The 24,151-nt window shown below is 45.7% G+C and overlaps 1 protein-coding gene across 5 annotated transcripts in view; it reads left to right on the plus strand.

The window, feature by feature from the left end:
* Nucleotides 1-24,151, plus strand: part of Wt1 (WT1 transcription factor) — a 48,794-nt gene that overhangs the window by 5,021 nt on the left and 19,622 nt on the right. For 3 of the 5 annotated variants that reach the window (XM_028877880.2, XM_028877882.2, XM_028877883.2), the window contains exons 2-5: nt 1,342-1,464; nt 1,874-1,976; nt 11,534-11,611; nt 12,573-12,623. In XM_028877880.2, the coding sequence (XP_028733713.1) occupies nt 1,342-1,464; nt 1,874-1,976; nt 11,534-11,611; nt 12,573-12,623 (355 nt within the window). The remainder of the gene's footprint in view (nt 1-1,341; nt 1,465-1,873; nt 1,977-11,533; nt 11,612-12,572; nt 12,624-24,151) is intronic. The other 2 variants (XM_028877881.2, XM_028877885.2) reach the window with 1 other exon arrangement.

A 24,151-nucleotide genomic window follows, 5' to 3' on the forward strand; every position in this document is an offset into this window, starting at 1 on the left:
AATTCACACGGTGTCTCATTCCATTCCTTCTCTGTGAAACACCTCAATCTGGACGGGACGGTGTGCGTTTACTGCTCCGGAGTGACCCCGATAGAAGCTCGGGATTTTGTTGGGGCAGTGGGTGTCCCCTTTATATTTTGAAGTTGGCGCTAACCGGCTTCCTGTCTCTGTACTGAATGAATGGTCTCAGCGACCCCCTTATTGAAGAACCTTGATCCCTAGAGCTTTTGGGGTTGTAGAGACTGGGCCGTAGTAGGAAGCCACCGGGCTGCTGCGAGGGTCGGGAGGGGAGGAGAGTAGCCACTCTCAGGGTCTAGAAGGGCTCTCATTCGCACTCTAACCTGGGAGTCCAGGCTTCTTCTACCAAGCTTCACCACAGGAGGCGGAGGCCCCACCCCCATAAAGTCCCCGGGAGGATTCTTAGGATGCTCCCTCTTACACCAACTTGAGCTTTGGCAAAGCAGGTGGGTTGTGTGTTTATAGAAATTTAGAAACAATATCGTACAAGAGTAAGATTTCGGAGACTCCACATTTCATCCATTCGAGAGATAGGAAAGAGCACCGGCCTCTGTTTCTCAGCAGGGAAACTGAGGCAAGAATTTGAGACACTGCTACCCAGGGACATGTAAGGCCAGTGTCCTGCACACTTTAAAAGAAGTCGGTTTTCCGGCCTGTAGGGCAAGAAGGCTAGTCACTACAGCAGTGGTCCCAGGAGTTGGGCCCTCCAGGCCCCAGGTGGGCGTGGGGGGGGGAAGGACTCGACCCAACTGGAAGGGTCCTTTCTTTCCACCCCTACAAGCTTTCCTAAAGGCTTTGAGTGTCTTGGTGTCAGGCTGTGCAGCCCAGGGACATAACTGTGCCCTGGTTAATTACTCTCCGCATTGACAGCGCAGACCGTTGAACTGGCTCCGAGTAATTAATGGAAGTTGGTGCACGGGCCCCTGATTTACAGCCCCGAGTCAAAGCGGGGTCAGCGGAGGAAACTCAGTCCCCTGGGCCGAGCCGCCCTTGCGCGAGAGAGAGCCACGGTGTTGTTTGTTTTTAAGAAGGGCACCTTCTCCGCCAGGCGGGCGACGGTTTTTACACCTAACGTGCTGGAGCTATTCAGCAATGGAAGAACTGGGGAGCAGAAGGGAGCTTGGGATTTTAGTTGGGAGAAGGGGTGGGATGAGGTCACGTCACAGAGCTTAGTCCCTGCTCCAAGCCTCAAGTCCTAGAGGCCGGAGGGGCAGGGAACCCCTTACTGCTGATGCGAATTCCGGCATCAGGTCCAATGTCGCGCCCTCCCTCGCCTATTCAGGAGCCTAACTGACTCTGTGCTTCTTTCTGGCGGTTCCTCAGGGTACAGCACGGTCACTTTCGACGGGGCGCCCAGCTACGGTCACACGCCATCGCACCATGCGACGCAGTTTCCCAACCACTCCTTCAAACACGAGGACCCCATGAGCCAGCAGGGCTCTCTGGGTAAGTGGATGGGAAAGATGCGGGTCTTTACCCGCGGCTGCCTCCATCTCTTTCCCCGTTTCCTACCTGGATTTCCAAGCCTTAGCAAATTGGGGAAGGAAGCAGAGGCCATCTCAAGGGATCCTAGAAAGAATAGCTGGCTTTACTCTATTTGAAAGATCGAAGCTCCTTCTGCTCCAAGTAAGTTACGGAAAAGTGCCACTCAGACCAGGCAACCAAGGCTAGAGTGCCTGCCAGGCAACCCAAAGCGAAGACGTTTTCGGTCCCCGAGTTGAGAGCGGCCTCGCTGTCACGCGGCTGGCGCCAGGCCCCGCGGCCGAAGCTCAGCACGCTCTCCCCCGCCCCAGAACCCCGGCGTGTGCCTCACACTCTTCAGTCCCACTTACTGCTGCCCTTGGCTCTCTGGCAGGCGAGCAGCAGTATTCGGTGCCGCCCCCGGTGTACGGCTGTCACACCCCTTCGGACAGCTGCACAGGCAGCCAGGCCCTGCTGCTGAGGACGCCCTACAGCAGGTAAGAAGGTGCACCACCCCTGTGTCCTGGTGACCCTGGAGGTGCAGGGGAGCGGGCCGCCGGGGAACGCCAGACCCTGGCCATCGCCGCCAGCAGGAGGGTCTTGGAGGCCAAGAAAGTCTGTACCCGGCCCAGACACTCAAATTAAAGCAGGTGCCTGCCTTGGATATCAATTTGCTTTGCATATAAATGGAGGCCGTTAGGTTTGGAGATTAAAAAAAAAAAAGAAGCTGCGGGCTTCACGGGTTATTTCTTTTATTTGATATTTCGAGACAAGCGTTTTTCTGTGTATACCTGGTTGTCCTGATACTTGCTCTGTAGACCAGGGTGGCTTCGAACTTAGGGGTCCGCCTCTCTTTCTCTCTCTTCTCTCCCCCCCCCCCCCGAGTGCTGAGATTAAACGAGTTGTGCCACCATGCCCGGTCACGATTTATTTCCTAATGGTCTTTGCTGGAAGTTCAACTTCCCCAGGACCCAAAAACTAAGGACCAAGTCCACTCCCACTCCATCCTTTTGTTTAAAGCCTTCCGCCAACTGGCCACAGGGGCCAAACTACTTAAATTGCGTCTGGAGTGGGCCACATCCTTCCTCTGCCCCTTACCCTCCAGCGTTTTGACCTGTGGCAGTGTTCTGTGGACGTGGTTTGTGGCAGCCTTGTGCGCGCTCTGGGGCGAGACCCTTTGCTCTAGAGGGTTGATCAGGGAGACATCTGCACACAAGCGCGCACCCTTCTTGCTCCCGGAGAAGGAAGGTCAGATTTTTTTCCTCACCGAAGCTCTGCTCCCTCCCCCTTCTCTAGTCTCTGGTTCCACTCTCCACCCTTTCTCCCCCAAATTTATTCTTCAACTTTGGGTGAACTTGGCCGGCATCCCGCGTATCAGATAGGGTTGCTTAGTAACTGCGATGCACACACACCGGTCCGCTGGAAGGTGGCCGCGCTGCCGGTCTTGGCTGCAGAGGATTGGGTGCGCATTACCTCACCGCTCCCTCCTCCCCCCGGGTACTGCGGGGATCCTGACACCGACTGCCCCAAACCCATCCCCATCCTCCCGCCCCTCGGCTCCGGGAGGCTGACGTCAAGGGAAGGAGGCAGTGAGGTAATGAAGGAAGGAAAAGCTTCTGTCTTGGGAGATTGGGTGGGGGAATGGCCGCGCCTGGGGACCTCCAGTCCCTCAGGGGGAGGAGGGGCACGTCCTTGCTCTGGAGTCCAGAGCTTGCGGTGCAGCGGTGCATCCTAGGGTCTCAGGTGCATTTACGAAATTGACTCTGGGGCTGGTCTGACTGTCCCATCCGGGTATCGAGGCACAATGCCTGGGCTCTTCTCTTTTTGCCCTCTGGAGGGCTCAGACTTTGGAAACGTTTCTGTTTGGTGTGAAGAAACAAACAAACAAACAACAACAAAAAACAGCCTTCACATCTAACCAGATCTTGGATTCCGCATCGCTTTTCTTCAAATGGGAGGCAGAGATATATATGCCCAAGGTGCGGAGAGGGGACACAAGCCTTTTCTCCCCCCTGGCTAGAAAGTACTCAAGATTTGCATGCACTCCCTGCTGGAAGCCTCTTCCCTTAGGGGGTGATGGTGGTAACAAGCTACAGACATCCTTCCTGTCTACTGCTAAGAGTGTCATCGCTGTTATTCTAGTAGCTATAAGGGAGGTCCCTGGAACAGTTCCCGGTGTGAAGACCTTGGTCCCCTCAGTCAGGAAAAAGGGCTTGGTGTAGGTGTAGGAGTGGACGTTGTTGGGATGGTGCTTGTACCTTCTTGGGGCCTAGGGGCTGGCAAGATGTAGCTCGTGAGTGTGTGTGTGTGTGTGTTACTTACAGACACATCCTTCATTCCTTTTTCTGCCAAAGCCTGGCCCATGCTGAGGAACTCTAGGAAGGGCGTCCATCAGAAAGTGATCACAATCTACAATTTAGTGTCATTTTTCCCAAATGGAGTTTGGATTTTTCTTTCGGATTTTTACTTGGGGAGGATCTGAGATGGATTCTGACCTGGGGATGAATCTGTGGTTACCATCGGAAGGGAAAGTCATTCTGGTGGTTACAGTTTTGTCGCTGGGACCTCTTGCATGCCAAGCATCTGCTCTACCATGGAACTATATTACCTTACCCCAAGATCATATTTTATTATAAAACATATTTTCTAGCCCAGCTTCTGACTGGCCATTGTTGAAAGTAATTTTGTCAGATTCACCTTGCATAAATATTCGTTTTTCCCTTTATTCTTTCTATGACATTCTACAACATTTTTTGATCTTGTTTTTTTTTTGCACTGATCTCATAAAAACACCATTTTCTCCCACTACAGAAATTTCCTTAGTAGAAACATAGCAAAAACAGTTGGACCCTTGTAGGAAAAAAGCCTGCTCCCTTGAAGCATTCATGTGGGCCTCTGGTGCTCTTTTCACCCTCAATTCGCAGTGTCGAGAACCCCTTTTCCAAAATCACGTAACTGTGCCACAGGAGGGATGAGTAGGCAAATATACTGAAGCTGCAAACTTCTCTTCTGTTTCTGAAATCATTTGGAGGTGTTCAAACACTTGTGTGAATGTAACAGTTAAGATGCACAGAAAATGGGAGCAAACTTTAATGACTAAATGGCGTCAGTTCTGAATTTTAGATGGCTAGTGATTGGCTACTTATGGTCCTTGGCTTGGTACCCTTTTCCTTCTAAAGCTGGGAACAACTGGGAGAGAAAGGCTTGCTTGTCCTTTGTCTGCCTTGCTGCCTTTGGTACCCTGAGGCAGACGCTCTGCCTCCTCTTCTTCTGCCTCCCCACCACACCGCACCCATCTCTCCCCAGATAAACTGTTGTCTCCCCAGGCTTGGGATCCACTTTCCTTCTGTTGTTTGGGATACAGGAAATGGTACACACCTGTGGCATTGAATAAGCCGAGGACTACTGTGAGCCTGTTTTGCGGAAATCTCAAAACGTCAGCTCTTTTGTCCCCTACACCATTCCCTCTCTCCAGTAGCATGCTCAGCCCACCCACTAATCTTACTACCTATGAAGGAGACACTATAATTTCCACCTTACTGATAAGGAGGTGAGAGACCTGAGACATCTTGATGAAGATCACACAGTAAGTGAGAGTCCAAAGCCTATTTATACTTGGAAAGTGAGTGATTCTGGACCACTTGCTTGGATTATGCCCCTTTCTATGCCAGGATCTTTTATTGATAAACAGTAAGCACAAATACTTGCTTGCATAGACCTTGTTATGTGTCAGGTGCCATTGTAAAGCACCTTATGGGTGCTGACTTCTTTAATCCACACCACTGGTTTGGGAGGTGGCACTAGGTTATCACCTCCGTTTTACAAAGGAAGACACTAAGACCCTGGGAGGTGATTTTTTTTCCCCAGTGGGACATAGTAAGAAATATAATTTGGATTCGAATTCAGACAACAAGGATGCAATCTTTTCTTCCTCTCCCTCTCACATGGCTAAGTGACACTCTCTAAAGATGTTATGTGTCATCATTCTTGCTGGAGGATGGACTTTATCTCCCACAGTAGTGGAAGTCCATTTTACTCATAGCCACCATAGAAAGTGTTATGGGCAGTGTTTGCCCCGGTGGGTATTGTCAAAAGCAGCATTCTCCAGACTCCTTCAGCTTCATCCTTACCGTTGGGCATATTGCACCAGGATGAAACTCAGAACAGTAGAAGCCTCCTAAAGACTTCTAGAGCATAAACCTCTCTTTTCACCTGTCTGCTTTAGGAGGCTTGCTTCTGGGCCCTCCTGGTGTGTGCTTGCCCAGAAGCAAGGTCTCAGGGAAGAGTGGACTGCATGATCTCCCAGAGTGAGGAGTAACCAAGTCCAGCCTCATGCAGTAGACCCCACTGCAGTCTCTAGCCAGACAAGGCAGCTAGCTGGTCACTGTCTCCAAGCCTTGCTGTTAGGCTCTTCTGCTGGCTGACTGCCTCAGAGCTGCTGCTCCCTGCTGTCCATGGGGTGAGCCTCACAGCTACTGTGAACAGTGCTGGGCACTGTGTACGGAACACATTCCTATTTGTACTGATTTGTTTCATAGTCTAGTTTTTTTTAACCCATCCTTTTGCTTTCCTATTAGCTTTATACGTCTCTCTTTTTTAAAATTGTGTTTGTTTTCTGTATACGGTGTTTTGTCCGCTTGTATATCTCTGTACCATATACATTCAGTGACCAAAGGAGAGTGTTTGATCCCTGGGACTAGAATTATAGGTGGTTGTGAGCCTCCATGTGGGTGCTGGGACTTGAACTCTGGTCTTCTGGAAGAGCAGCCTGTGTTCTTAACTGCTGAGCCATCTCTCCAGCCCATAGCTTTACTTGGATTTCTTTCTCCGTGCTGTGGGCTTAAATGAGAAGATTTCCTTGGGTTCTCTGTTTGCTCTTTAGCAGATAGCACTACTCCAATTCTAAAAAACTTATGCTTCAGATATTTTAATGGACTATTGATGATTCCTGAATACTGATGTGGTCAGTAGACCCGTTAATTTCACAGACGATCAACCACCTTAGCAACCATAGAGTTTCTGTGGAATTTTGGAAACTGTAGGTCAAAGGGATATCCATGACTTGCCACGTGGACTTGGCCTCAATTAAGTCATAAATCAGGCGACAGCTGTACTCAAAATAAAATTACCATTAATTTTGCCTGTCTTCACTTGTGAAACCATGTACAACGTACAGTATATTTTTATATTTGTTTCCCACAGAAGCTAAAATGGAAGGACTGAAGTGGTTTCCAGCGTGGTGGGCCATGTTATCAAAGCCACAGGCTTGAATTGAACCCCGTCTCCAGGGAGGGGGAAAAATCTAGTTCCAAATATTCCTGTAACTTGTGTGCTGACCAAGTGTTTATTATTAGAAATTGAATCCCTAGTGGGTTTTCCTTTGGTTAGCTGATGAGCTTGAGAGCAAATACAATACCAAGAGAGCGACTATGAAATAATTATTCACTGTAGCCTGCTGGGCAGAAAGTTCAGGGCAGTCAGCCTCCACGGCGCCACAGTGGAGGAAGGGTCGCAGGAAAAAAGGCTCCGTGGAAGTCTGCATGTAGTCTCCCCGTGTGTACCTGGCTTAGGAGGTAGAGGCAAGGCCACAGAGACTTCTCCTTTGGTACAGGGCTGGGCCATCATGGCAGAAGCCCTTATCTCAAAGTCTTACCACTGACTTCAGTGGTAAAATCCTTTTCAACAATTGTCTGTCTTAATCCTATGGGGAAGCTTCACCTGTGCTGAGATTCTCTTTTCCCAGCCACAGCCACAGTGGTTGAAGAACTGTGATCTCAAACAGACCAGTCAGAGGATTCTGACAGGATCCTTTCATCCGTCTTCTGTCAAATATAGTAAACACACTTACAGATGGAAACGTGCTCGAGTCCACTGTATTTGAAGGTGGGGGAGTTCTAGTCTAGATAATAGCGGAGGTTTTTTTCCTTCCTTTCTTTTGTGTAGAGGTCAAGAACACAGTAATTCTGCAATCCAGGCCAAAACAAACTATACGATCTACTACTGATTTCCTTTTAAGTTCCCCTTTTTGCTAGGACTGACTTCCTTTCATTTTACTCCAACTCGCATTAATCCCAGCTATACAAGTTGCTTTCCTTTCTCCCTTGCCTCTGACTTCAAACATTCTTTTTTAACATAGGAAACAAGTGACTTAAAAAAATCTACTTAAAATATATAAAGGATATCATGACATTGGGAATATATTTTGGTAGTCTGTAGCTTCAGGTCCACTTCCGACCAGGCAGAACTTAATGGTTGGAGCTGAAATGTCTACGTGACCACTGGGGCTGCCTTGAGCCAAACCACATGTTTATCTGATTCCTTCTGGGGATGAGGTGGTGGATACTGACCACGGCCATTTAATAAGTAAATGCTCCATTTGCCAGAGGTCAATATTCCCTGCTCTTTCCCCAGGCTTCCATGGTGAGAGCTGGGTGTTAGCCGATTGCCTAAAGAGATGGGAATCGTCATGACTATGGTGTGTCTCAGTATTTTTTTGACTCAAGTTGACACTCTGCCCTCGGCAGCAGTGGGTCACTGTCATTGCCTCCACGGGCTTTAGAGGAAAGCTGTGCCATGCAGCCAGTCTACTGAGCCAGCAGAAGGCAGGGTATGGTTAAGGAAACCTACTAGTAGCTTGGAGATTTTCTGCAACCCCTTCTCCTCTATTCCATCTCCCAGCCTCCCTCCTCTGAAGCTTTATGGCTGAGCTATCAGAACAAGTGGAGCACAGAGTGTTGGGAGGTCAGTCACCTGGCGGGGGGGATGCACTATCCTCAGTCAGTAGAAGAGTCTACAACAGGCATCTTGCATCCCCGCAGCTTCCATGAGCTGCTGGTCCTGATGTTCCTTTGGATAAACCCCTCCTTTGGTCTTTCACCTCCAGATTCTTTGCTGTACTGTTACATAAATGATAGTATAGGTTCAATTGTTGGATCATGCCCAGGAGCCTCTAAAGGAGCATGGAAGAGGGTCATCAGACATCCTAGCAGCAGGTATCCCTCTGAGGGCCAAGCCTTGTCTCACAAATGGGGATGATAGCTTCATGAAGTTGTTGGGAACGATGCCGAGAACGCACAAATGTGGCAGATAAAATTTGACAGGTTAGAGAACTGTATATTCTCCTTACCATCTTCGGAGCACTAGTATGAACATCAATCTCTTTGAGCCTTACAATATCCCTATAAAATGAGACTAAGATTAATTTTCTCATTTGATAGATGTGAAGTCTAAGGTACAGAGAGCTGTACGGTAATTTCCTTAGATTTTTCTCACAGACTCAAAACATAATCCCTTTGATTCCTAAGGGTCTTTATGCAGAAAGGTTACAAAGAGAAAACATATTTTTAAAATTAGTGGTGTTATTTAAAATTTTTGCTATGATTATTATTGTGAGAGTATGATTACTGTGTAAATGACAGTGAACTAGACGAACTAGGCTCAGATGCCAAGTGCTTCCAAAGGAGCAGAACATACCAAGTGCCACTCAAAGGTACCACTGTCTAGTAGAAACTTAGTATAAGCCATGGATGTATTTGAAATGTGCTAGTAACCAAATTAAAATAAGAAAAAAAAGAGGCTTGTTATATGAAACATTGTACTTGACCCAGTGTAGCCCAACTTTATCTCAATGAGGCTCTATGTCTGATGTTCACTAGCCACACATGGCTAGTGGCTGCCATATTGGACAATGCAGTACAGAGGTTTTTTTTTTTAAGTAAATATCCCATAGGAAGACATACATGTGTATGTTCTGCATTTGAGAAACTTCTTCTGGGGACCAAAGAAATGCATTTAAAGTTATTTGTCTTTGATATCTTTTATGTATTGAGGCAATTAGGAATCAACAGGACTGTGCATTGAGTCTTAGAAAATCTCTAAATATGGATTTAGAGATTTGGGATTCATTCATCCAACCTTAGGCATCAACTTCTGTCACTCACCTTATTTCCCAACTTTCTTGAAAATGACCATAGCCAGGCATGGTGGTGCATGTCTTTAATCCCAGCACTTGAGAGGCAGAGGCAGATGGATCTCTGTGAGTTTGAGGCCAGCCTGGTCTACAAAGTGAATTCCAGGACAATCAAGACTGTTACATAGAGAAACCTTTTCTCAAAAAACCAATAATAATAATAATAATAATAATAATAATAATAATAATAATAAAATAAAAGAAAATGATAATGATAATATTCTGAGTCCTATGTAAGGGTTAAGTCATTCCAGAGAGACCCCACATCCCAACAGGGCCAAGGAAAATTGTCAACTGCAGCTGAGTGATTTTAGTTGGTGAATAATTTTTTAAAAATCAGTGACAAAAATATAGAGCTACCTGGGGAATACAATGCCCCTTGGCTGAGATTAATGGCAAGATTAATAAATGGATTGCTTGATGAGAAGGCACAGGAGAACAAAAACCAGCAGAGAGATTGTGGAGGAGGCCGCTTATTAATGAACTGTCAGCCCAAAGAAAGTTCAAGAAATTCTGCTGTGGTAAATGCAGCAGGCTGGCACTTCTAATAAAAGTTGGGGTCTTTCAGGAATTAATTACATCAGCCTTACAGAAAGAATTCGTGGAATTGCGAGACGCAGTGGCACAGACCAGCACGGGCTGCCGCTGCCAACGAGGAAGCTCCAGAAGAAACTAATCTTTTTTTTCCCCCTTCCCATTGATATGTAGGATATTGTGCTAGCATATAATAGGCAGTGAGACACAGGGGTGAGTGATGGCGTCCAGATACACACTGACTAATGAAGCTTCACATACTTGGAGTTTGAAGTCACCCTACCCTTCCTATGCAAAACTCTCCTCCTGGAAGCTGACTTCCTCCTCAGCCCGGGTACTGGCCTTAAGGAGTTCTAAATAATTTGCAGTGAGATTATAGGAGAGTCCGATGGATGCTACCGTTATTTACGGAGCAAGGTTGAGTTGAGAGTGAGCGAGTGAGCACACGGCAGTGCCCAGTGATTCAGAGTGGTGGGATTTCTGTCACCCCTTCCACAAGTTCTCAGTTCAGTTGGCCCAGAAAACCCTTTCTGAATTAAAAACTCCTATGGCCTCCGTCTGATAAAGCAACAGAAAAGAATGTTGGGACAAGACAGGAGATTGTCCGGGATTTGTGACCTGGTAACACGCATTAGGCATTGAATGCTTATCTCTGTTCATTCTGCATCGAAGGTAGGGTGAAAATTTTCTTCTGCAATACATTTAGACTGAAGGTTTCCAGGCAAACCATTAAATTCTTGGGCTTCAGATTTCATAATTAACCCTTTCGATTCCACCCTAAATGTCTTCCTGATAGGGCTTTGTAGATTCTTTGTGTTAGTAATGAGATACACAATGGAGGGAGAACAGCTCTTGGTTGGTTTACCTGGAGGTATATTTTGCCCTTTGAGGTCTTAATGTAAATCATAGGCTATTTAAAATGTTTTTTTTCCCCTTAAAACTTCACTTGACTTTCACTAGGATTATAAAACACATGCAGAATAATTCCTTAGCTGTGTGCTGAGATCACTGCCCTGTTTCTTTTGCTCGTCACATCCTTGGGTGTTAGCCAATTCATCACCCATCACCCTGACCTTTCGGACCCTCATAATCCACATGATACTTATCCTTTTGATTAAACGAATGTAATGGCCTTTTCACGAATAATTAATCCGCTGTCACTTTACTCTCAGCTTCAGGCTTTTAACTTTAATGTTGAGCATCCAGCCTGTGTTACCTTTCAAAGGCGTACTCCCTCGAGCCTCTTCCCTCCAAGGTTGAATATCGCTTTAGAAACTCCCAAATTCACTGTGCCAAGGCTTTTTTTCTCTAAACAACTGAATTACTCTCATCCTTTCTGCTGTGTGTGTGTGTGTGTGTGTGTGTGTGTGTGTGTGTGTGTGTAAGTGCAGAGATCAGTGAGATGAAATGAAAACCATTTTAGATTCACATATTCATTGTTTTAGAAAATGTGGAGGCGTATGCTGTAAGGTGAACACTTGGCTGTGTTTAAAGAAATAGTTCTGTCTAAGTGTATGTGGCCATGTTTCTAACTATGGATGTTTTCCACAGTGACAATTTATACCAAATGACCTCCCAGCTTGAATGCATGACCTGGAATCAGATGAACCTAGGAGCCACCTTAAAGGGGTAAGGAGCTTATAGCTGTCTAAATCATTTCCAGGGCATTTATAGCGTATAAAGGGAGCATAGGCATGGGCCGAGAAAAGGGTGTGTGGCTCACAGTGGCACTCAGAGACTTTCCTCCCTCTCCAGTTGGAGGGGTGTGTTCAACGCTGAATTTTCAAAACTGGAAATGGGATGTTTTTGTCTGGAGCAAGGGAACAAGGGATCTTGGGAACCTTAGTGTGTCCCTTCTTTGTTGAATGTTTTAGAATTCTTCAAAGACACTGTGCCCATGAAACTTCAATGAATGTTTATGTTTTGCTGGCGCTATCACTGATGTTAAGCACTGTATTATCTTATCAAGAAATGCTTTGCATGTACGAAGTCTATGAACTGCACTGGTGTGTGTTGATTTGAACAATCCGAAGTTAGATGTGCCACTCCTGGGACACTGACAGGCTTTGCTCACACAGGGTGTACAGGCACTGCGGGGACGTGTTACGGCCACACATGTACAAAGCTTCCCTTTGCTCCTAAAGTGAAAGCAAGGAGGGCGAGGGCAGGTGGGGCTGGGTTTCAACAGTCAAAGGACTCACATGCAGTTTCTAACGAGTCTGAGGAGGTGACAGTGGGGTGTGCCTGAGGTACCAGGTGCTCTTCTAGCCTGCTGCACATTGGCCTCCTAACAGGCTTCTGGACTCCAGGCACTGTTAACTGTGTTACAGACGAATTAATGAATCCTAGAGAGCCAAATCACTTCCCAGGGTCCCATCTGGTTAGCGGGAGAGCTTATAGTCCATGCCCAGATCTGATTCCGTCTAGCCTTTCTGGGGTGTCTTGGACCCCACCGGTGGTACTGAGAACATATTTCAGCACTCTTGACAAGACCCTTAGCCTCAAAGTTTCTCATCGGATTCTGGGAGCCAGGGGCTTGCCAGACCATGCATCCTCCATTCCCCATTCCCTACCTCTTCTTCTCTTCTAGAATGGCTGCTGGGAGCTCCAGCTCCGTGAAATGGACAGAGGGGCAGAGCAAGTGAGTGGACAATGGCTTTGTTGACTGACATCCGGGGCAATGCAGGAGTCAGAGCTAACGTGGGGGAGTCAGGGTAGTTGCTGGGGATAGGGAAGACCTGTCCCCGCCTCAGCCCCCCTCCTGGTTTATTGTAGGCTTATCACAGGGTGCATGGCATTGGTGATATTTTTCTCATCGACATCCGTGCAAAACAATTAGAAAATCCACGCAGCAGGAACCCTGCTGACTTCCTTGTCTCACAGAGCACTCTATTTGTGGCATCAAATGTGTTCCTTGTAGGTCGTCGGTCAGGTCTTTCTTTCAGCCTTAGTTTATTTAACCTTGCGATTCTCCACAGCTTTCCATTTTCCAGGGAGAACTGACTTTTGACTCTGATTCTGTGGGCAGGTTTTGCAAAGACATTCATTCCCCACTCATTCTATTCGTAAACTTCTGTAATTCCCCAGCCCTATAGCCCACAATCTGGGACATTTCTGGAATTCTTTCTTTTGATTTTGTTTTCTCTGCTTAAACATCAGGACTGGCCTTCGTCTTCTTTTGTTGGTTCTGTCCTTACTGGATCTCCTTCAGCCACAGAGGAGTCACTTTTTGAGACAAAAAAGTCCCTGTCCTTTGATTTTTCTGCTTTTTTATCCAAGTTTCTAGTCCCTCTCCATGGATCTGAAAAAACAAAACAAAAGCCTCTACAGCTTTGAAATGTTTCTTTCTCCATTTCCATTACCTTCTCTTTTCTGGGTCCCACCCTTTAGTAATTTTCGCCAGATGAAATGCCAGAGTGTGATTGTAAAGTAAGCGGTATGTTTTAATTATAAAATATTCATGTCAGGCGGTGGTGGCGCATGCCTTTAATCCCAGCACTCAGGAGGCAGAGGCAGGTGGATCTGTGAGTTTGAGGCCAGCCTGGGCTACAGAGCAAGTTCCAGGACAGCCAGGGCTACATACACAGAGAAATTCTGTCTCTAAAAATAAAAAAACAAAGCAAAACAAAACAAAGGTTCTTCATGTCAAAATACAGGTTTCGTGGTTTTTTTGATTCAAAAAGTTATGAAAAAGGAACCTTGGTGTGCATTTGATTCTGAGTCTTTCGACAATTGAGATAGTTTTGGTATTTTTTATTTAGGCACTAAGCAATTTTGGCTAGCCTGGAACTGACTATGTAGACCAGGCTGGCTAGGAACTTACAGCGATCTACCTGATTTGGCTCCCAAGTATGATACCATGCCTGGCCTACTTTGGATATTGTCAGGGTCTTCTCTGTGTAAAGTGTATCACTTGGCAAGGGTTGGGAAGTGTGTCATCAGGATGAAGCTAAGTATGAAAAAAAAAAGAGTTTTTTTCACTGATTCATTACTTTCATCTTGGAAAAAAGAGTTTTGATGTAAAAATGGGTTTCTTGAATACTGACTTTACTCAGAGCACTATTCGAAGAGAATTGGTTTTTCCTCAATAATGAGAAACACTGACAATTGAACTCATAATTTCAAGGAAAAAGTAACTGTTCACATATCACATAAAATGTCAGTTTTTAATTAAAATCTCATGTACCTCGAACTGAATCCTTCTGCAGCTTGTTCTTGTTTTCCACCCTGGAAGAAATTCCATCCGTCCATCCATCCATCCATCCCTATCTATCTATCTATCTATCTATCTATCTATCTATCTATCTATCTATCTATCTATCTACCTATCATCTATCAAGATTTCTTTTATTGGCCTCAAATTAAAGGTAGCACACACCTTTAATCCCAGTACTCAGGAGTCAGAGGCAAGCAGATCTCTGTGAGTTTGCTAGCCTGGTCTACAAAGTGAGTTGCAGGACAACCAGGTCTATGTAGAGAGATTCTGTCTCATCACTCCCCACGGAAATATTTGATTGAATGTGTGTTTTGCCGGCATCTACCTCTGTGCACAACATGCTTGCAGTGCCCACACTGGCCAGAAGAGGGCATTAGATCTCCTGGAACTGGTGTTACAGATGGTTGTGAGCTGCCACATGGGTGGTGGGAATTGACTCTGTGCCCTCTGGCAGAGCAGGTAGTGCTCTTAACTGCTGAACCATCTTTGCAACTCTTCTTTGCCCATTTTTTAATCCCCTCATGTCCCTTGGGCACCTTCTTCTATCATTCTCCACATTATTGCCTTGTGGTAGGTTCTCCACCGTCCTGGAATGCTACCCTTTTTGATTGGCTGGCCGGCCAGCAAGCTCTCACTTCTGCCTGTCTCTGGCCCCAATGCTGGGGTTATAGGCACATGCTGCCGTGCCTAGGTTCTTGTGCCGAGTACCGGGGATTTGAACTTGGGTCTTTATGCTTGCAGAACAAGTACTCTTACCTACGGTGTCATCTCCTGAGGCAAGAAATTCATTTTTTAAGTGGGTTCCTGGGACAAGACACATCTGGGGCGTCCTTGCTGAGCATAAGTTCTCCATGTTGAAAACTTCTCTTTCTGACGTCTTGTTCTGTCTACTTTGTGTTTGTTTGAAAACATCTTCTTTGTGTATTCTTAACGGCTGCTGACTTCCTAAGGCTGCTGACAAACCTCAGCTACCCTGCTGGCCTCTGTTTTGTCTCTTCTGAAGAAAATAGCCTGCAAAATGGAGAAACACATCAACCTTGACTGTGGTCCAAGTTATTAGAACAAGGAGGAAGTTACTCTCTGGGGACTGGGTAGGGGGAGTGGGAAATCCAACACAATAGAAACTCAAAAGGAGTGCTGAGCAAAATCAATGTCCCTTTGCTAGTCCAAGAAGTTCACAGACGGTTGGGAACACACAATGTTTGACCCGTGGATGCTGGAAAGGAAAAACCCAGAAGTCTCCCAAGGAGTGATGTATGGGGAAACAAAGCTGTGTGTTTTGGTGGGGGCCAAGGCTGTCAAAGCTGGAGAAAATCCCCACTAGACATGGTCTCATCCCTGAGAATCTCTGCCAAAAGAGATAGCCGAGGCTCTGGCTGGGAGCTCCGGCACAGCCCCGCACCTTCCCTCGGCGCCTGCGCATAGAATACCTGTCCCCGCGATTGAGTTCTTGAAAACAGATAACCCGCTCTTAAGTAGCTCCTGGCACTTCAGATGCCAAAGCAAAGGTGGGGAGCCATGATCCCAGGAACACCAGCAGCTTCATGAACAGACCATTCCCGAGCTTGCCCTTTCACCCCTGCCCAAATAACCCCCCTTCCAAAGAACTCCTTTTGTGCGGCGGCAGCCAGCAGCCGTCCCCTCCCTGGCTCCTGTATTGCTGGGACCGAACTCCTATCTCACGCATGCTAAGGAAGTTCTCTGCCACTGAGTCGCACAGCTCCAACCCCACGTCTTTGTTTTTGCCTTGCTTGGGACCTGGCCAAAGTTTGATAGATCTACTCTCTGAAGAATGGGTTTCTGGACTCGGAGACTGGAGACAGAGATTCAAGATTGAGTGTATGTCCTCGTCCCCCTAGCTACAGAAGGACAGGAGGACTTGGTCTGCTTTCTCGTTCTTACCCGCCACCCCACTCTCCGCCCTGCTTCTCTCTGAGCATTTGCCTTTGGTGCAATTAATTTTTAAGTTCTTTAAGTAGTTGTGAAAACCAGAGCATTCAGAAAAGACCATAATATGGGAAGGCAACACCCTCTCCCCCCAAATCCAGTAGCCCAAAGGCCTATTATTACTATTGTGTTGAACACTCCTTTATACTTTCTATGCATACATTTACCCCTGTGCCATTTTCCTTCTTAAGAAATAGTTGAGTCCAGCTATTGAGTCTAGTAAATGCATATTGACAAGCCATCCCAAAACTGGAGTTTAAAACCTCATGAGGGTGTTGATTATTGGAAAATATTCCCTTCAAATTGTCTCTAATTTAAACATATTTTGGGGGCACCGTAGGCTGCTTGCATACCGTGTTTCTTGCTGTTCAGTTTTAAGGTGAGAATTATATTTATCTCATAAACATGAGGGGAAATGGCAGATTTTTTTTAGATCGGGGTAAGAAAGGAAGGATGGGAAAGGAAAGTGGTACCAAGGGACCAAGTTGGAAATGAGGATCACGGCGGTTTCCACACTTGGGGATGAAGTGAGGTTAGTCAGTACTCTGATGGGTGGGGTGGGGAGAATGAACCGTGTGTTATAGGAAGAGAGGTTCACCAGATGAGGGGAGGATATGTCACGACCAAGGCATATTTCAGATCTGGTTCCTCCTGGCCTTTCTGAGACTCCCCCCCCCCCCGTCGCCCCCACCCACCATTTATCCTTCTCACTGTCATCTGCCCAAGACAAGATAAAAATCTCCAGCTAGGAAAATAAAATACTGATTGGAGAATGTACACTATTAAAAAGTCATCCAAATGGTTCTCAGAAATGAGGGGCTACTGCATATTTTAGTAAGTATTTTTCTACTGAAAACAAACACATTTACTTGCCTTAGCTTTCTTCCCAATTCTTCACTTTTGAAACAAAGCCACAGATAGAGTGCTCCATAAAGCAAAGATGCTTTCTTTATCAAAACTGAAATCACTCTCCCCCCTTGATTAGGAAACAACACAAGCACTAAAACATTGTAAAGAAATGGCCTGCCATCTCACCACCTAGATAAGTTTTTAAAAGTAACCATTTGTTGTGTGTGTATCTGCAGAAAGAAAATGCTGGGATCATTTCTCTGTTAACAAACAGCACTTACCCCTGGATGGATTGGAGAGAGCCAGGGAAAGCCTGATGGATGGGTTTAAGGGATTCTGAAGGGCTGCGCTGTAGTGCATGGGTAGTGTGCTTGCCTAGCATGACCAAGGGCTAAGGGGAGGAGATAATACACTGGACAGAGCCCATAAAGACAGCTTCTTCAGGCAGGTCTACACAAAAAGGAACAAAGACCCAAAGACAAGGCTCTTGTTGATTGGGGAAGTTAGGAGAGAGTGGTTTCTTCCATGCTTGTTAAAAAATTGTTTTAATTTATAGGTAAAAGTAAGTATAGCGTATTTGTTTGCTGATGGGAATGATCAAAAAGATCAAGTGGATGCTGGAAGGGGATGATGGAGCCATGTGGGTAAGAGGGAGGAGACTGGATTCCTTTGGCTCCGCAGAGCGGCTGTAGGTAGAAGCTGGGGTAGTTGATCTAGTGATGGAACTACCTTGTGTTCTTTGTTTAGACAGTCTTTCCCTCGTCACGTGCACTGCAGATATTCTCTCCCCTGTGTTTTGGCTCTTGTCAATGGCTGTTTTCCTCCTCTTAAAAGAGTTTTTTTTGTTATAGTACAAATTATAATCCCTTTGAGATTATGAGTCACTTGAATTATTGCATAGGATTTCCTCTGAGGCTTCTGTTGGTTTGTTTTTCTGTCCTGGAGATGGAACCCAGGGCTTCCTGCATGCCAGGTGAGCATGTTGCTTCTGGGACACCCTCACCAGTCCATTCGTGGTGCTATATAAGGTCATTTTGAAAGGTGGGTCAGAACAGATATATATATAATATATATATATATATATTTTAAATTTTCATCCCCCCACACCTCCATTGTAACTGGAAATGCAAGAGTTTAGTCTCCAGAAGCCTGTGCTGATCCAGAACCTGAGTTTTGAGGACTATTGGATCTTTTCTGGAAGTTTTCATATAGTTGGAATAGCTTTTCTCAGACGTAAGAGTGCACGAGCAAGCTGGATGTGTTTCTCTGAGAACCAAGGTGAAAAGATTCCACTTCATCTTTCCTATTACAGAAGATGGAGGATTTACCTATGATTTAGGTTTAGGGTACTTCTATTCAGATGGAGCCAGTAGAAACATCTGGTCATAGAGCCAATCCATTGGGAATACAGAATAACCCAGCAAGATAGATGAAGTAGGGATTCTAACAAATTGGCCCCCATTGCCAGCGATGTATAATGGAAGTCCAAATATTTCTTGTGTGGTCCAATGATGTGGTCTGTGAGACTATGGGTCTCTGTGTTTGTGTGTTTATGTAGGAAGGAAAGTTCCACCCAAAAAAGTTCTGCTGAGCCTTCAAGGCCAGTGGAACTGGATAATAGAGTATCTTTTAGCTCTGTTTTGAGTGTGAAATGTGATGAGATCAGCTGGGAGAAGTTTGGGTACCATTGCATGTGATGAGGATTTTGATGGTTTTTAAGGACTGATTTATACAGCAGGAGGCTGGTTATTAACCACTGAGTCTGTGTCCTTTATTAAACAGTGGCTGAGGACTCGGCTGCATGGCAAATGGAGACAAATGAACCGTATCTATAGAGAAACTTTCAAAAGGGGAATATAGTCAAGGTTTAGCAATAACAACATGGATGGAATAAACAGTCATCTTCTAAATGGTAAAAAATGTAAAGAATCCGTATTCCAATTACCTTTAGGTGACTATTAGATCATGTCCTTTTACATTGATATATCCCAGGTATGATTGATGTAAGTCAAAGAGGGAATTCAGTAAATTATTTTATTGTATTTAAAAAAATTTTTTTTTGTTTTTTTGAGACAGGGTTTCTCTGTGTAGCTCTGGCTGTCCTTGGCTGACCTGGAATTCACTCTGTAGCCCAGGCTGGCCTCAAACTTACAGAGATCCACCTGCCTCTGCCTCCCTGAGTGCTGGGATTAAAGGTGTGTGCCACCACTATCTGGCTTACTGTGTTTTTTAAATGTTGATTTTTTTTTAAGTATGTGTGCATGTGCCTGTGAGTGCAGATGCCTGCAGAGTCCAGAAGAGGGTGCTGGATCCCCACAGTCAGAGTCATAGGTAGTTATGAGCTGCCTTACATGGCTGCAAGGAACTGAGCTCTGGTTCTCTTAACCACTGAGCCATTTGTCCAGCCCCAGATTTATTGTATTTTAAAAGCCTTGTCTGGATTCAGGGTTTGGGCAGCCAGTAGAACACTGTTCTGCTGTCACCTGCCTCTCTCCAGTCTGTATCAGCTTCCTTCTTAGATAGGCTCTCTCCACTGTGGCAAAAACAGCTTTGGATTCTGACACCCGTGCCTTGTCAGGGAGAATGGCTTCTATTGGTGCTTTAGCAGAAAGACTCAGGAAAGGGCCTTGGTTTGTCATGGATTGGTCATGTGACTGGGCATGCAGTGGTCTGGTGGGTGAGGTCTTGGCCACATGTTCAAGGCTGAGAATGTGATTAGAAGAGAGGGCTCCTGGAATGCACCAGAAGACTCTGTTGTCCAAGGGTGCAGGGATGTCTGTGGGCAGCAAAATAAGAGATATTCAATGAAGACATTTTAAAAGCCAGGGTTGGTAATGGTCGAGTGTGTGTGCTTGTTCCCCAGAAGTCAAGCTGGATGCCACGGGATGTGTGAGTCAGGATGGAGTAGGAGTGAAGGATGGTGGCAGGGTAGGCTGTAGTAAAAAGTACTCAAGGCCAGGCACAGTGGTGCATGTATTAAATCCCAGTTCTCTGGAGACAGAGGCTGGTGGATCTCCAAGTTCAAGTCCACTCTAGTCTACAGAGCAAGTTCAAGGTCAGCCAAGGCTATACAGAAAAATCCTGTCCAAAAAAAGTGCCCAATTCTACACAAAGGTACAGGCAACTGAGGAACGCTGAGAGCAAGAGAAAATCTTGTCCAGAGAGGAACACTGTAGCTAGAGTTTTTCTGCCTTGCCCACAGTCAGGACAAATCTTTGTCACCCGCCAGTCCCACAGCCGCTCAGACCCAACCAAGTAAACACAGAGACTTATATTGCTTACAAACTGTATGGCCGTGGCAGGCTTCTTGCTAACTGTTCTTATAGCTTAAATTAATCCATTTCCACAAATCTATACCCTGCCATGCGGCTCGTGGCTTACCGGCATCTTTTCTTGCTGCTTGTCAGGGTGGCGGCTGGCAGTGACTCCTTCTGCCTTCCTGTTCTTTTATTTCTCCTCTCTGTTAGTCCCGCCTATACTTCCTGCCTAGCCACGGGCCAATCAGTGTTTTATTTATTGACCAATCAGAGCAACTTGACATACAGACCATCCCACAGCACAGCCAAGTGCAGACCATCTCAGACACCTGCACTCAGGCTCGTGGTCCTAATCATCCTCTATGTGGACCTGCTGGGTAAAGCCACGAGGAACCTGAGAACAGGCTCCCGCAGGACATACAGAACATCCCACAGCAGAGCACACCAATTGTTTATCCAATACCAAATGGTCAGCCCTGAAAACATACATACAAGTAATATACAGACTGAGCAGAGTGTATTTATGTATTTAGGAATATATATCTATATACTTAAACATATATGTATGTAACAAAAGTTAATGAAAAAAGAGGCTATGAATTTGAAAGAGAGCAAGGAGGGGTCTGTGGGAGGGTTTGGTGGGAGGAAATGGAAGGAGAAAATGATGTGATTATATTATAATTCAAAAAGAAATATTAAATGAGGGGCTAGAGATGGCTCAACAGCTGAGAGGCCTGCTGCTCCTGCAGAGGACTTGGGTTTGATTTCCAGTGCCCACATGGTGGGTCACAACCATCTATACCTCCAGTTCCATGGCATCTAGCCCCCTCTTCTGAGCCAAGTACACACGTGGTACATAGTCACAACAAATCAATAAATCAACCTAATTTTTGAAAGTAGTAAATGTCTCTGAGCCGTCTTCTGTCATGCAGGCATACATGCAAGGAGAGCACCCATGCACACAAAATACATACATAAATAAACCTTTATTAGAAGTTTGTAACATAGTACTAAATGGTCTGGCAAGGTGGCTCAGTAGGTAAAGGTGCTTGCTGCCAAGCCCAAGGACTCAAGTTCAATCCCCAGGACTGAAGTGGTGGAAAGAGAGCCCCGACTTCCATCAGTTTTCCTCTGACCTCCATACTTGGGCCTTGTCACTCCCACGTGCATGCATATACATAAACAAGCAAATGAACAAATCGATTAACACGTTATTTTCTTGAAAAGCAAAAAAAAAACAAAAAACAAAAAACCTAAAACCATCATCTCTCTTTAATCTCTAAATTGAAATGAATCAACACTTTCCAAGTTAAAACAATAACCGATTCTTTCCTAAGGCTATATTTTTATTAAGAATTTTAATTCATTTTACATGCCAATCACAGATTCCCCTCTCTTCTCTCCTCCTGCCCCACCCCAGCCTTCCCCTCCAACCCCCCTCCAGTTCCCTCCTCTGAAAAGGTAAGGCCTCCCATGGGGAGTCAGCAGAGCTGGGTACATTCAGTAGAGGCAGGTCCAAGTCCCTCCCCCTGCATCAAGGCTGTGCAAGGTGTTCCACCATAGGTAATGGGCTCCAAAAAGCCAGTTCATGCACCAGTGATGGATCCTGATCCTACTGCCAGGGGCCCCTTAAGCAGATCAAGCTACACAGCTGTCTCGCCTATGCAGAGGGCCTAGTCCAGTCCCATGGAGGCTCCACAGTTGTTGGTCTAAAGTTCATGAGTTCCCACTAGCTTGGTTTGGTTGTCTCTGTAGGTTTCCCCATCATGATCTTGATGCCCCTTGCTCACAGAATGCCTTTTCCCTTTCTTTAACTGGACTCCTGGGACTCAGCTTGGTGTTTGGTGGTAGATCTCTGAATCTGCTTCCATTAGTTATCGGAGAAAGGCTCTGTGATGACAGTTAGGGTATTCACTGATCTGATTACTGGGGAAAGCCAGTTCAAGCACCCTGTCCACTATTGCTAGTAGTCTAAGCTGGGGTCATCCTTGTGGATTCCTGGGAAATTCCCTAGCACCGTGTTTTTCTCTATCCCCATGATGTCTCCCTTAATCATGGTATCTCTTTCTTTGCTTTCCCACTCCATGCCTGTTCCAGCTCAACCATCCAGTTCCCTTATGTTCTCATCCCCCACCCCTACCCTTTATTGCCCCTGCCTTGCCTCCAGTCTACTCATGGAGATCTCATCTATTTCTCCTTCCCAGGACAATCCATTCATCCCTCTTAGGGTCCTCCTTGTTAGCTAGCTTCTCTGGAGCTGCGGATTGTAGTCTGGTTATCCTTTGTTTTACATCTAGTATTTACTTATGAGTGAGTACATACCATGTTTGTCCTTCTGAGTCTGGGTTACTTCACTTAGGATGGTATTTTCTAGTTGCATTCATTTGTCCTAAGGCTATTTTTGAAGAAAATTTGTGCTTATCAGATGATAGGTGTCTCTCTCTCTGTGTGTGTGTGTGTGTGTGTATGTGTAAATTCATTTGGACTAGTTTGGTTGTTTTATTTTAGGTTTTTATGTTCTGTGCTGTCTAGTAAAGGCAGGCCCATCTCTCCAGCCTACCCTTTATATGCACAGCACAGAACAATCCTTTTTTTAGAAAAAAATTTCTATATGTATACTGTATTTACATACTTCTCCCCCCCTTTCCTCCATCCAAATTCACCCATGTCCTTTCATACACTCTTATTCAAATTCACAGCCTCTTAGTCTTTATTTGTTTTCTTATACATACATATATACATGCAAACTGCTGAGTTCACTTAATGTTGCTCATGTGTTCATATGGATATGTATTTACAGCTGACTGCTTGGGATTGAATCATCTATGAGGGGCTTGTTCCCAGAGAAGACTGATTCTCCCCCTCTCAGCAGTCATTAATAACTTGCAGCTTTTCATTCCGGGGTGAGACCTTGTGATTTTCCCCCATCCACGTTGATGAGTCAATTGGTGTTCTTCGTCTATGAGATCATATCATTGAGAGTTTATGCATACAGCTTCCCTAACATAATAAAAAACACTGTCTCACAACAGACATCTTGGTCCTCTGGCTCTTACAATCTTTCTGGCCCTTCTTCCGAGCTGTTCCTTGAGCTTTGGGCATAGGGGTTGTGTTATAGATGTATCAACTGGGGTTGGGGTATATACTGCCGTCGGTGTTCTCTGCATTCTGACCGGTGTGTCCAACACGTTAGTAATGTGGTATAACCACTAGAAAAACTGACTTGAATTTCACAGAGAGATGAGAGTGATTAGGTGCCTTTGCTGTTAACACCTGTGTAGAACTGTGGATTCTACTTACCTTGCTGTCAGGTGACCACAGTCAGGCAGAATGAAGTAGTACTCACATTGATCTAGAAGCTTCTATGCCAGGTTGTCACTAGCTCTGAATGTGGATAATCAGGCAGCTCCTCATTTCCCCAGTAAGATCTTGTCTGCATTCATGAAAGTGGGTTTTGAAGTTCCTCTGGCTACAAGGAAGCTGGCTTTTCATTTCGGGTTGCTCTAGCCTTAAACATTCAGTGGTGACTACCAGGACTTCCCAGGGTTGGTTCCTGGGTCCTTTGGCCTGAAGTGTTCTAGGGCTGATCAGTTTGGGCTGCCTGTGGTTCATCCTGCTCTCTGGCGAGCATTCCTTAGGAGGCTTGTATTGTTTTATTTTGACTGTCCTCTCTTGAAGTCTTTGTCCCTGCTGATGTGGGAGATAGCAGGCCAGGTGCTTGGTGGCTGTTCTTCTGGCTTCTGCCTCCATCAGACTTGCAGTCTTAGACCTTAAAGTCCTGTATTTCCATAATCAGATAATGATATCTAGTGGCTTGACTAGCTGTGGGCTCCTTTGTCTTCAGGCAAGGATAATTTGGTAAATGATGCAGAACTCTGGCTCAGCTCCCTGCTTAACCTT

This window comes from Peromyscus leucopus, chromosome 4, assembly GCF_004664715.2.
Source record: "Peromyscus leucopus breed LL Stock chromosome 4, UCI_PerLeu_2.1, whole genome shotgun sequence".
NCBI classification, from domain to species: Eukaryota; Metazoa; Chordata; class Mammalia; order Rodentia; family Cricetidae; genus Peromyscus; species Peromyscus leucopus.